Raw genomic sequence first — 14,473 nt, forward strand, 5'->3', positions numbered from 1 at the left:
AAGACTTAGGAAACCTTTGGCCTGCTGGTGTATGTAGGCATGCTCCATCATTTCACTTACCTTGCTATGTTCCTTTCTACATTTTACTTGACCGAATTTTTTTGGACCCTACTCACTATATTTTCATGAGTTTTTATTATACTTTCTAAAGACATTTAAAAAACACCTTCCATAGCCAACTATGATTTCTAATATTTTTAAATATCCTTTTGTAAGCAACTGTTCAGAGTAAAAGTGTGGATAACAATAGAAGTAGACTTTTGAAACAGTCCATATGCATTATTTCTTTCTCAGTGTGGCACATTCTTTTTTAGTAACTACACATAATACTAGAGTCAGATAGTAAAATGCAGGCATTTTATTTCCCATCACCTACCCCTTTCTATGCTTCTCTTGCAAAAAATATTTTTTGCGAGATTACAAAGAAAAAATTTGATTTTTAACATGTCTCAAATACAAATAAACAAAATCAATGTAAAACATACCCAAAATACCTGTAAACATAAGCCTGACCACACAAAGCTGTAGCTTTCTGTCTTATCATACTGTTTTGTAATCCTTAGCAATATATTATGGTTCTTATGACAATGGGAGTATTATTGCCATCTTTTAAGTGAAGGAAATTGACTAGTATATATTGGGAAATTAGTTTAAAAAGCTCTTTCTGAAGGTAGTAATAGCTGTAGCCTCTATTCTTTGGAAAAACTACAGCATCAAGACTATTTTCTTTGTAACAGAAAGAAAAAGAACAGAAGAAAATGGTATCATTTATTTGTATATTTCTTTCTGTGAAATGAAAAGTTTTTTTTAAATGGAGAGGACTGCATGTTCATTCAGTAATTCGGATGGTAGATTAGTGTTTAAAATAGAAAGTGAAAGGTCCTGATGCTTCGTTCCTCTTCCCATAACCCTTCTCCCCAGAATTAACCACTGTTAACAGTTTAATATGTTCTTCCAGTCTTTAAAAAATGTATACATAAACATTTATGTTTGTGCATTTATGGTCATTTAATTTTGAAGCATAATTTTTGAGATCTCAGTTATTATTATATTTTGTTAGATAATGTCTAGGTGGTGGTATGCATGAACTGTAGTGTATGTATATTTGGATAAACTTCAGAAAGCATAAGTGTAAATGTTTAATTATGTTGATTTCAATTTTTGTTGGTAAAAACCTGTTTTTAGTGGTCTTTCTACTTATTAGCTTCATAGGAATTTTGAGATTTAATCAAAAGCTTCATAGAAATTTTGAGATTCCTGTACAGTGAGAAATATTTATACTTTTAATGCTTTAGGCATATTTTGTAGGGAAAAACACTAAGTTTTAAAATATAACCAATTTAAAATGTGTTTGCAGTCTCTTCAGAGAGCTCTTAAGGAGAATTAAATTGGTGCTGACTTTGGTTTGAAAGGGTATATTGGGTATAAAATCCCCATGATGTGAATTACCTTCATTTTGTTTGACTTTTAATTTTGAGAAAGATAGTTTTGCTTTTCAGATGTGATTGATCTCACTGGAGATGATAAAGATGATCTTCAGAGAGCAATTGCCTTGAGTTTGGCGGAATCAAACAGGGCATTCAGGGAGACTGGAATAACTGATGAGGAGCAAGCCATTAGCAGGTAAAAACATAATTTGTATAAAGTAGATATAAGTACTTTTTATAATAGAAATAATAATTGGCTTTAATTTCAAGAGGCACAAAGATAATACTTTGTTATTCTAAATAAATCCATTAATAAACTTTAGTATTGTTTTTATATTTTCTGTAACCAAAATTTCCATATTCTAGCTCTGATTGCATTTGGAGCTTAGATTTTTAGGATTTTGGAGTGGCGTTATGAGGCATTTAATTTAGATGTATATTTTAATAATCTTTTGATTTGTTTTTTCTTCCCTCATCTCTTTTAGATACATTGTCCAATTGAGTTTGTAATCATTTATAGCAGGGGTCAATAAACTTTTTATGTAAAGGGCCAATAGTAAATATTTTAGGTTTTGTTGACCATTTGGTTTCTGTCACAGTTACTCAGCTCTAGTATAGTAGTGCCAAAACAGCCATAGATGATACATAATTTAATGAGTGTGGCTATGGTCCAGTAAATCTTGTTTTAAAAAACAGGCTGCCAGCTGGATTTAGCCCAGGCCTTAGTTCTCTCCATCTTCTGACCTATAATGTAATAGTATATTTATAAGTTTTTTTGTTTTTTTTTTTAAAGAAATAGACAAGATTCCAAGATGTGTGATAGAATGTACCTTTTGATTTAATAATGAAAACTTTTCAGTTTGGAACATTTTGATTCATTTATGGATCAAATAAAAATAAATTTTACTTTATCATGAAACAGTGTTGATTCAAAAAAAATCCTTAAAATATAATATCTTCTAAACAACTCTGGAGGCAGTGGTAACTATTTCACTGAAGAAGAAATTGATCTTTTAAGAGGTTAAATGATTTTGCAAAAGTACACAGCTAAAGTAAATCTTAGGACTCCAGTGTTCTTTTCCCTATAACACAAGTTGTTTCGAATGTACTAGCTTTCTCAGAGAATTTCCCTCGGCATGGTATCATTAATATATTTCTTTCTAAGTAATCTGAGATTACTGTGTTGTAAGAGATGTCTCCAAATGGTATATTTAGCATGCACATAATTTTTTTTAGTAATACTTTTTAATGTCTTAAATGTTACTTTGGAAATATTACTTCATAAGATGTTATAGAAAGATAGAAAGACTTAAATTAAAATTCATTGTCCTTTACAATTGGGGGGATACCAATTAATGCCAGTAATTTTAAATGAAAAATCAAAAATTCATACATTGTCTTTAGACATTGTAATTAGGCTTATTTTGTGAAGGATTTAGAAAAATTGTAAAATTATGTTTGTTTCAAAAATGGATTGGAATGAAATAATTGTCTTGAATAATTATAAAACTTGACAACTTTGGTGAGAAATGTTTTAAATGTGAAATACATGACTTGGATATTATATCTAGAGGAAATGATCTATTATGTATAAAATATTATAAAATAGAACACATACCATATTATATATATTTGTACATAAATATATACCATAATATATACCAAATCTTGTTTTTAAAAGTGTATGTATGTTTTTGTTTAAATGAGTTTATATTAGTATACAAATAGAATAAAGTATGGAAGCTTATATGCAAATAGTGTCAGTAGTTTTGTGTCATGTGTTTTCAGATTAAAATAGCATGTATTAATTAGTTAATAAGTAAAAATAACTTTAAAGTTAAAGGATTAAAATCATTCCTAATCTGTTATAAAGTTTAATGTATATGTTATATATTGTTCTAGATAATCGTTTTTGTCCAGGTGGAAACAAATATCTCTTAAGATAGTGTTCTTTTTTATTCTTGGTCTTCTAAGCTTTAATATATTCTTAAAATAATGAACACTTCATAAATATTTTTATTGTATATAACATTACAGAGATTTGATATAGTGTAATATGCCATAAAATGTTACATACAACATTATGTTCTGTAGGAGTAAGTCATACTAATTTACTGTTGCAAAATACAAGTTTTTTGTGGTATTTGTAGATTTTATAATTTATAGTTAACAAAAAAGTGTTAAATGTAAAATGTGCAGTTAATAAGCACATATGTAAATCATTGTGTCAGAAAAAAGGAAATGTAAGGATTCTGGCTATAAACATTTTGGCAAAGAGATATTTGTTCCTATGGGTTTATTAATAAGCTTGGGATTCTAAATTCAAAAGGGGAAATTATGTATTTTTAAGAAAAAGTTTATATGTCATGCTTAAAAGTAAATTTATTCATTACTAAAGTTTGCATAACAAAATTCCTAGTATCATATGATGATGGTTATAGTTTAGCAGATATACTTTAATATGAATTCATACATTTGGAATACTACATTATGATTAAATGAGTTACAGCCTATCTTTTTATATCTTAAAATCCTTTAAGTACTCAAGTGAAATTTCTCAAGAAATTGAACATTTTTAAAGTGTGCTTCTTAATATAATTACTCCTTAATTAATGTCAGGATTAGATGTATTAATTATAATTATCTCTTGGTTACTAATGCTTAGACAGGGAACAAGTGGAATATGGATAGGTGAAATTTGCTAATAAACGGCATTGTAATTGATTTGTGTCTGTGATGTGTTTGTTGTGAAAATGACTGGTCCCATAAAATGACTTTGAATTAGTTGGGTAGAAGATTGGGAGCAACCTGGGGTTTCCCAACCGGGATGTCTTAGAGTTGTCATTAGGGGAGAGATAAAAGCATCATGTCCAGCAATGGTTAGGGTGGGATTCTGAATTTTTAAAATTGGTTTCTATAACTCCCACCCTTTTCATCCTGATCATTATTGAGGAAGCTGTTATGAGAGGAAACGGCTGTAAGAAGATGTGTTGAACAGGAGTAGTGAGGGAGGCAGTTATAAATCTTTTTAGTTGTTTTGTGAAAATAATTCTAGGGCTCAACAGTATCACATGCCTATGTATCATTAGAGATCCATAGAATGCTTATTATTCCATTTTTTTGAGTAGCTCTTATTATAAAAAGGCATACCACTGTCAGATTACAGTTGGTCTGAAGAATCGAAAATATAAAACCAGATTCATTTCAAGGGCTGACTGTGGCCAGAGTTGACTGATAAGACTGAAATAGCAATGCCGTTAACTCGAAATGAAAAAGTGTCAATAATGAGGCACCATTGATAGTCCCAAGAAGTGTTGGGGTGAGTAAGGAGAGAGGTGGGTGGTCAAAGGTTCTTTGTAGTCAGTCTTCCAGAATTGGGCAGGAGTCACACCCCATATAGTGTATCCTTCCTCAAATGAGACAAGTCAACTTTTGGCAGGAGTCACGGGTAGGCGTCACGGGTCTGACAGGCAGTGTGGTAGCCTCTGTTGGAAACATAGAATCTCTTATTTTCTCTCAGCACATGATTGTGTTTATGTTGCCTTGCTGGGTAGGATTATAGATTGCAGCAGTGATGGTCGTCTTGGTAGTGCGTACTTCTGAGCCATCCCATGAGAGATCAGGCACTACTATATATCTATCACAATGGCTAAAATGAAAAAATAGAAAATACCAAGTGTTTGTGATCATGTGGAATAACTGGAATGGTCACATTTTGTTGGTAAAAATGTATAATGGAATTGCCACTTGGGAAAAAATGGGAATTTCTAATGAATTTCAACATATACTATGCTAGTACTTAGTGTTTCCACCCCTTGGTATCGACCCTTGAGAAAAGCGTACATTAAGTAGCTTTATTCATAATAACTAAAAACTATGAACAATTAAAACAAAAGAATGACTGCTGAGTGATTCCATTTATGTGATGTTTAAAAACATGCAAAACAAATTTATGGCAATAAAAGAATGTTAATTTTCTGGCAGGTGGAGAGGACACTGTTGGCTGAGAAAAGGGTATGAGAGAATTTTCTAGAATAATGGAAATTTTCTGTATCTTGATCTGAATGGCGATCATATGGGTTTATACATATGTAAAAAGTTTCACTGAGCTGTACATTTTAAATGTGTTATCATATGCAGATTATCCCCCCAAAATAACTCTTTCCCAAAACATGTTTTGAACAGTTTGATAATCAATATGCAAAAAGTATATTTCTATGTATAAAAAAGAATGATAAGGAGAAATATTAAAAAGCTACCATTTAAACATAAAACTGTGATAGACTAAGAATAAATTTAATAAATGGGCAAGAACTTCCGAGGAAAAAAATTAGAGGATATCATTGAGACACATTAATGAGTATGTAAATAATTGGAAATGTATTATATTTTACAAATTGGAGCTCTGAACTTTGTAATTTTTGAGGGTGAGGGTGGGTAGAGGGGGGGAGGAACAGAAGGGGAGGGAGAGAATCTTAAGCAGGCTCTACATCCAGTGCAGAGCCCCAAATGTGACTCAGTCTCATGACCCTGATATCATGACCTGAGTCCAGAGTCAGACTCTTAACTGACTGAGCCACCTAAGTGTTTTGGAGGGCTGAACATTGTAAAAATGGTCAGTTCTCCTTAAACCAACTCATGGGTTTAGTGTGATTCTAATAATACTATATTTTCTTAAAAAAGAAAATCAACAAAATGTTTCCTTCGCACCCTCCCTTTTTGTCTTCCTTCCCTTCCTCCTTTCTTTTTTGTTTTCTTTTTTGTTGGTCTATACAGCTTACAAGATATGTATGTTTTTCAGTGTATATGATGTTTCCCTAAACATACTTAGATGATTTAAAGTAGGATGTTTTCAACATTACTGCTATAATGCAATTTAAGTAATTTAAATTTAAACAATACCAGCATAATAAAACTAGCATAATAACCCAAAAAACAAAATCAGTACAATAAAAATTTAATAGGAAGGTGAACATCTGTCATAAGTAAGTGCTTTAAATATTCCATATAGTCTGTGGGATCAAAAGAGCAAAACGCTTTGTCAGCCTTTCATTTTGCTGCATGGTCATGACCAGTGTTGGAAAGATAAGAAAAGCAGGTGATGGGTAGTGGGAATTAGTTTTTGATTTGTGGCTTTTGGGGTTGCCTCTCTTGGCATGCTATATTTTGTTATAAGCTATTTTTGAGCTCTGAGATTTGCAGTGTTAGTTTTTTTCTCTACTGACAGACTTAATACCTGGATTTGTAGCTATTGCATACTTTCTGTTTCATAGCCTCGGTAGTATTAGTGGCTTTACTTTGGGTGAGACCAGGGAAGGAATCTTTATGTAGCACTTGGCTTTATAGAAAGTTTATATTCATCGTGACGGTACTGGACTACAAAATGGGAATGAGGGCTTGGAAATAGAGTAGTATTTGTGCTAGAAGTTGGGCTTTTGCTAAGAAAGAAAAAGAAAAAGCAAAAAGGCAGCAACATCTAATATCTTCATTATCCATTTACTTCAGACTTTGTTTAGCCTCTAGTATTTATCATGTACGCTTTAGAAATGAAACAGCTCTGTGTTTTTGACCTCCAGATGCTGAGTAATAAATAATTTTGATGCAATGTGATAAATGTACTTAAAGGTTTTTAGGAGCCAGGAAGAAGTGTTGGGAAACTTACTGAAGTATGTTGTAAGTCCCTGGTGATACAAAACTCTGTTATAAGCTCTAAATCAAGAAGATCACAAAGTCATGGCATTCATTCATCCACATCTTTTAGTATGATAGTTCTGCCATAGGGTATGGTTAAGGAATATTAAAATTAACGTATCTCCTTAAACCCCATATTTTTGTTATAATGAGTGATGAGATCTACCATTTGACTGAATTGAAGATATCTTTTATATATGACCAGTGGTGTTACTTCTTCTGTCCTGTTTGTGGTATTGTTGCTACTTTTTCTGGAACTCATGGCTTATTTCAGTTCATTCATCTCTAATTACCATGTTGGAAATAGGTTTCCTTTATTTATACTTCTAAATACACACATACATTACAAAAAGAACAAAATTGTCGTGAAAACACTCATTATAAAAGTCAATAAAAAATTAAATATACCTTCTAATATACAGCAGTCTTTTGTATTACATTAGCCTTTTGTGTACTATGTATTAACTTTTCTCTTTTGAGCATAAACTAGTTGCCTTGTACAAAATCAGTTTGTTCCTGTTTATTCTTATTATATTATGCTGATCAGTACAGCTTGACCATAAAAAGTCTTTCGGGTTGGCTTTTTTACTTTTTATCTTCCCCTTAATGTTCTTGGAAACTCGGTGTCAGTGGAATGTTCTAGATAAATTCTGATTTTCTTCTGTCCCAATTCATCTAACTAAATATCTTCCAAGGAGTTGTGCTACCTTTTAGTGGCAAGTAGTTTATAAGAAAAATTCTCCTAGGGGCTGTGATTGCATGTGAGAGCTGATTTTTGGGCAGAGTACTGCTGCTTATGTTGGATCAGTTGTAATAGTTTACAGAGGTGTAAACTCTTCATTTTTAAATGTGTGACTGTACTTCGATCTTTGCATTGTAACATAACATTTTGTTGTTAACCAGCTATTTTTTGGGATGTGGTTTCATTGATTCCCAAAGAAAGGCTGTATCCTGTATTCACATAAGTTACTTTAAATAATTATAAGTTTGAATCCTACTGCTTTATATCTAATATCATGTTGAAAATAATACTGTTAGAGAAAGGAGTATAATTTGCTTTGTCCCCATAATTAAGGGATATAGCTATATTAATTTGATATTAATCCGATAGGGCAAAACCTTTAAAATAAAAATGATTTAGCATGAATGAGATTTTCTTAAGCCAAATGTTGGAAAAACCCATTGTTGCTGAGGTTTTTTAAATTAACATAAAATTGATTAAGACACCTAAGTATTACCTATGCTTATTTAGAGTAGTTAATAACATGTCTTGAGCAGGCAAAATGCTTTGCTAGTTCAGATGCGGGAATCAGGATTTTACAGCATGTTGCGACATGTGTAAGAGCAAGAACAGCATGTAAATGCTACTGTAAGCAAAGTAGCATTATTCTTGCTATGTTTAGATGTATTTAAAGTATTCTGTAGGTAAACTTATTTTGGAGAGGTAAACCTTTTATTATTCTGATATGAACGTAGGTCAACTTTTGGGTGAAGAAGTAAACACATATTCTCTCTAGTTAGCTGTCATAGAGTGATCTCTATAACTGAGAGGAATCCTAGAATTTACCTTAGCTTTTTTTTTTTTTTTTTAATAGCAAAGGGGTTTAATGGTCAGGAGTAAAAGTGCAGTTTGTTTAGTTTTTAATGTTTTCCTGATGATTCAAAGTAATTGTTATAGAAGACTAGTCATTATGTTATTTTGTAAATATTTACTGTAGTGATTTCTTAGAAAACTTAACTTGGTGCGGTTTTCCTTGAACTAAACCTTGAATTTGTTGAAACACAACACATTTTCTGTTTTATAGCACTGTCTTTGTGCATTTGAGATTTCCTTTTTTCCTAAGAAAGAGTGCATTTCACTTGGTGTGTTTGCCATTGCTATATTCTTAAAAGAAAGCTAAAGTCTACTTCAATAAAGTTAGTGTTTGATAGTGCTTTCCCAAATTCACTGTCCAGAACTTAACTAATTAAGATCCTATTTGTGGTATGTTATTTCCTACTGTGTGGCATGAAATTAATGCTGTATTTTTCTTTTTTTCATAATTTTCTCCCCATTGCTTAAAGAGTTCTTGAAGCCAGCATAGCAGAAAATAAAGCATGTTTAAAGAGAACACCTACAGAAGTTTGGAGGGATTCTCGAAACCCTTATGATAGAAAAAGGCAAGACAAAGCTCCTGTTGGACTAAAGAATGTTGGCAATACTTGCTGGTTTAGTGCTGTTATTCAGGTAAGGATCTTTATGAAGATCTTACTTGGGGGTTAGCAATGGAAAGTGGGTTGGGTTGTGTTTCTTTCAGATTGTGTACTTTAAACATAAATGCAGACAAGGTTTGAATATGCCCTTCTATCAAAGGAACTAATTTGTGGATTGTAGGACTCCTCACTTCTCCCTTGTCCTTAACCCCAGTTTGGAGTTTTGACAGGAGAGCACTGCCTACGCCTTTCACTTATTTGGAATTAATCTCTCCTCCCTCCCTGCTAGTAGGAATTGTTGTCAGCGAGGAAAGAGTGAAAAATGTCTTTGTATGTAATTCTCTGCAGATTTTGAGAAGGAGATAACCAAGATATGAAATCGGATCTGAATTTATTGTTGTTGGTAATCAAATCAGGTTTTTTTATATATTGGAAAATGTTATTAATAGAATTATAGTCATTTAAATACTCTTCTTAATGTTATTAATAGAATTATAGTCATTTAAATACTCTTCTTAATATTAAATGCTCTTCTTAAATACTCTTAATACTCCTCATTTTGTCTCATTTAATGTAAGGAGACATTTTATTTGAGGAAGGTGTAGACTGACATAATTCTCAATGTGTATGTGAGAATGATGTAAGAATAAATACTGATAATTAAAAGTAATACTTTTTTTTAACTTAGAAGGCCTTTAACAATTGTTTCTTGAGATCCTTATTCTAAAATGGAAATTTTTTGTATGCATAGTTATGTATCTTAATATGTGCTAGTTTTCTTGTTTTTTTAGTTCTTTTATGAGATAGGAGTATTGTCATGAATTCTTTACCATTTTCCATTAGACATTGATAATGTTATCCATCAGATTATAAAATATTGAATTAAATAATCTCCTTAAAACAATCTATGAATAATAGCATACTCTTTATTATTAACCATTAGGAAAATATTTTAAGTGGTATTTTGCTGATCCTAGCTTTTGTTCTACTTTTCAAAGTTTTGGTGTTTTTTTGGTGGGGAGGAGAGTAGACTGGAAAAAATTGCTTGTTCTATTTGAAATTGAGGTAATTTTACTGATTTCTAAATTTTACCTTAATGTAGTGGCTGTTTAACTGGTAGTGTTCTAACGCAGGCTAGTATAGGGTTCTTGGGATTATTGTTACTAATATATATTTTTAAATTACTTTTTTGAGAAATCTGGAAACCTAGAAGTGACCTCTAGCCTTGAAAAGTTTGGGTTATAATGAAGATCATTGGCTTTGGTGTGTGGAAATACATTATACTGCCTTGGAAAATTGTGGGTGGGCAGAAAAATTTGTCAAAAGATCACTTCAGGTTTTTTTTTTTTTTCTTAATGTAATTTTACTGTATGCTATTTAAGTAGCATTTCATTTTCATCTCTAGCAATTAACATTTTTTATTTTTCTCATTTTGTGAAATTATTGTTTAATTTCACAGATCCCATCTGAGACAGAAAAGTTTATCATCATAAATGGAATTTTTCACCTATGAAAGAAAAGTTGGGCAGGAAATCTCTGTTAGTGTTGGAAGTTTCTTATTGTATTTTCCAAGTGAATTGGAACTTGTTCAAACTATGATGTAAATGTACTATAAAGTTTCAATTACAAAATTTTCTCAGGCATGGAATTTACTTAGTTGGCAGGACTAGTGTGAAACGATTGGGACTTCTTTTCCTTATAAGTACATCGGCCAATTATAGAAATTTATGTGGATAGTAAACCTCTAACAGCAAAATAGGTAGTAGGCACAGGCTACAGAGGGTATAGCTTTATACTTGTTTTATGTGGGAACTGGGACCAATATTTTGGGAGAAAAGGGACACTATATCAGAAAGGGACTCTAAGCAAAGAGAAGATGGGACAGAGGTTGGCTTAAATAATTTTTTGGATGCTAGCAATATTAGGCTGACTATCCTAGATTGGTCGTTAACCCCTTATCTAGTCAGGATTATTTTTATCCAGGAATTTACACCTAGAAAGGAATATTGGGGTTTGATTTTTCTCTACTAGGATATCAGTGAATGAAGTAGCTACTTAGAAGTATACTCCTCTCTTGCTAGTTTGGGGTATAATTCATAGATTCCCATGGTGACCTTTGGTACCTTTTGCATTTGGATGCCTCTGAGATGCTCAGAAGTAAGGTGTTCATCCTTCTCAGTTTGCCTTGTACAGCCCCAGTTTACTTCTATTATAGACCTACTGTTCCTATTATTAAGTCTTCAAGCTCTGTTTCTTACTCAGAAGTGTTGTGAGTTGCAAGATAAAGGATATGGGTCCCTTACTCAAAAGTCATGTTACTCCAGGTTCACTAAAATATGAGCATCCTGAAGGCAGAGAACACATCTTCTAGGTTCTTGTTTTATACCAGTATATAATACAGTGTTGAACTATAGATGCTTTTATCACCCTAATGATGAATGGAATTGGGAAGATGCTGCAGGTTTTCAAAAGATGTTAAGATACCGTTTAACATATTTATCCACATTATTTGCTCTTAAATCTTAAATTTTCATAAAAGAATTTAAGTAGCTAGTTCAAAGAGAATCAAAAATTCCACAGCAGTAAAAGGCTTATAATGAAAAACAGTAGTTATCTGCCCCAAACCTCCCTGCTACATAGTTCTGCTTCTTAATAGCAACTACCAATTATAGCTGTTTTTCCTTTTATCTTCATTTTCCTAAATGACATGCATTCCTAATGAGATAAATGTAGATTTAGTTTTGTCATTTCACTTACCCAGAATTACCTTTCCTTTTATTCCCAACATAGTTATATCATAAATTTAAGATAGTTGGTAGTCAGTGTTCACATTTTTTATGACTTTGTAAATATTACAGTGATTTACTGGGTGTACCTCTTTATAATCCTTTGTTTTCCTGGTGTTGTCAGGAAAATACCTTTTTTTTTTCCTTTATATTTTCTATATACTTATTCTTAAAATTTTCTAAATACATCTCTGTTATGGTCTTATTAATATGTTCTATATGTGTAAACATATTAGCTGTATTTCTCTCTCTCTTTCTTTCCTCTTACCACAGAAGTTTTCTCCATATCAAGTCCAAGCTGGATTCCTGTTCTCTGTGTGTTAAGCACCGATTGCTGGCTTGCCAAAGCAGGCCTGAGAGAAAGGAGATTGTGGGAAGGTTGATTGAGGATCACTTTGCAGAGTTTTACTTAATCCTTCTATTTGTAGCCCTGAATCTTTATTCCCTCTCACACACACTATGACTGATTTTTCTGACCCCAAGTCAGTTCAGTTCAATTATATCCAAAGACTAAATATCTTATATCCCACAGAAGGAGGTGGTATTTGTCTGACCTTTTTGTATTGGGAAGGACATGGGGATTTAACTGCTCTGTATACAGACTTTTATCTTTTAATCATGCCATGTGTTTTCAGTTCCTACCTTACCTTGAACTTTTGTGATACTGTTCCTTTTTTTTTAATCCACTAAGGAGAATTGATCTTGCTTCTCCACAGTATCTTCATTATAAACAGTTTATATCCCTTTTCTCTCTTGTTATCACTCTTTGTTTTCCACAAGTTATTTGAAATCTCATCTCTTATAGCTTTCTGTTATTATCAAGAGTTTAGCCAAATTCCATTTACCAAGTGCTCTTCAAAATTTTTATAAATACCTTTTAGCTTTGAACTGAATGAAAGGGTACTTGTTTTCAGGGTGCATCAGTCACAAACACAATTTAGGCAGTAGTGACAATCACCCTTTCCCATCTTTCTTTAAGAAATATGTTGAACAATACTATTATAACTGTGATTGAGGATATAGAGTGTTAGTGACTTAAAAACATTAATTTCCATGATTTATTTTAATGGTTACAAGTTCTGCTTTGTGTAATAGCTTATTAAGTAGTTTTAGACTGTATATACCTGGTCATATTTTGCTGGAACCTGAGCCAGTCAAACCAAAACAACGGGAACAAATCAACTTTTGAAGACTATGTCACATAACACTAAAGCAGTTTGGGATTTTGAGGCTAAGGTCTGAGAGAATAGGATTTTTAGAATAAAATTCATATGTTGGGTTGATTTTAATTATCCTTGAAGCAATTTCAGAAGGGCTGCTGAGTGGCTGCAAAGGTAAGCAAAGTTTTGTACAGAATTGGAGTAGTAGTTAACACTTTCATTCAGTTCTAGAGGGCTAGAACCTTGGATTAATGAGAATTGAAAATAGGCCAGGCTTCATAGTTTTTGAATCCCAGCGTTATCTCATAATTGTTGGGATTAAGTTGATCTGGGATTGCAGATGGCTCCAGTTTTGCTGCCTGCCAGAAAGAAATGCAAATTCTGATAGAAGGTAGTATTACCTAGAACTTAGAATTTTCTCCACTTTTCACGTAAAAATAAATGCTGGTACTCAAATCAGTTATAGTCAGTCATACCAGGAAATAAGCTGTATCCACGCATATCCAGAGATTAAGATAATATAACCAGTAATATGAAACCTGAAATTTAGATTGTTGTAACAACTATTAATATGCTCAAGGAATTAAAAGCAAGATTGAGAATTTCAGTAGAAAAGTAAACTACTAAGAAGAAGCAAAATAGAAATTTTAGAACTGAAAAATAAAGGTGAGAAATCAATGGGTGACTTTAGCAGTACATTTGACACAATTGAAGAGAGAATTAGTCAACTGAACAATTGGTCTGAAGAACATTTTCAGACTAAAGGCATGAAATACAGATAAGAGCATGAAAGAGATACTTTGGGCTTGGTGAATAGCTATAACATAGTGTATTTATGGTTCCAGAGGGAGAGTAAAAAGGGAACAGGGCAAAAGAAAAAAAAAAAAAAGGATGACTGAAGAGATGCCTGAGAATATTCCAAATCTAATAAATGATATCAAGCCACAGATTCTGGAAGCAGTAGGAATCAGGTAGCATAAATATAAGGAATACTATGCCAAGGCACATCATAATAAAATGGAGAAAACTATAGACAAAGAGAAAACCCTAAAAGTAGCAAGGTGAAAAAGATGTACAGGCATACCTTGAAGATTACATGGGTTTTGTTCCATACCATCACAATAAAGTGAATATCTTAAAAAAATGCGGCAAATGCATTTTTTGGTTTCTCAGTGCATATAAAAGTTATGTTTACACTATTGGGTGTATAGTAGGA

General features: G+C 32.3%; 1 protein-coding gene across 10 annotated transcripts in view; it reads left to right on the forward strand.

The window, feature by feature from the left end:
• The window catches only part of USP25 (ubiquitin specific peptidase 25), a 132,693-nt gene that overhangs the window by 39,036 nt on the left and 79,184 nt on the right, over window positions 1–14,473 (forward strand). For 6 of the 10 annotated variants that reach the window (XM_032352690.1, XM_032352715.1, XM_032352707.1 and 3 more), the window contains 3 exons: window positions 1,500–1,623; window positions 5,412–5,441; window positions 9,183–9,345. In XM_032352690.1, the coding sequence (XP_032208581.1) occupies window positions 1,500–1,623; window positions 5,412–5,441; window positions 9,183–9,345 (317 nt within the window). The remainder of the gene's footprint in view (window positions 1–1,499; window positions 1,624–5,411; window positions 5,442–9,182; window positions 9,346–14,473) is intronic. The other 4 variants (XM_032352698.1, XM_032352723.1, XM_032352746.1 and 1 more) reach the window with 1 other exon arrangement.

The sequence above is a fragment of the Mustela erminea genome, chromosome 1, assembly GCF_009829155.1.
Source record: "Mustela erminea isolate mMusErm1 chromosome 1, mMusErm1.Pri, whole genome shotgun sequence".
NCBI classification, from domain to species: Eukaryota; Metazoa; Chordata; class Mammalia; order Carnivora; family Mustelidae; genus Mustela; species Mustela erminea.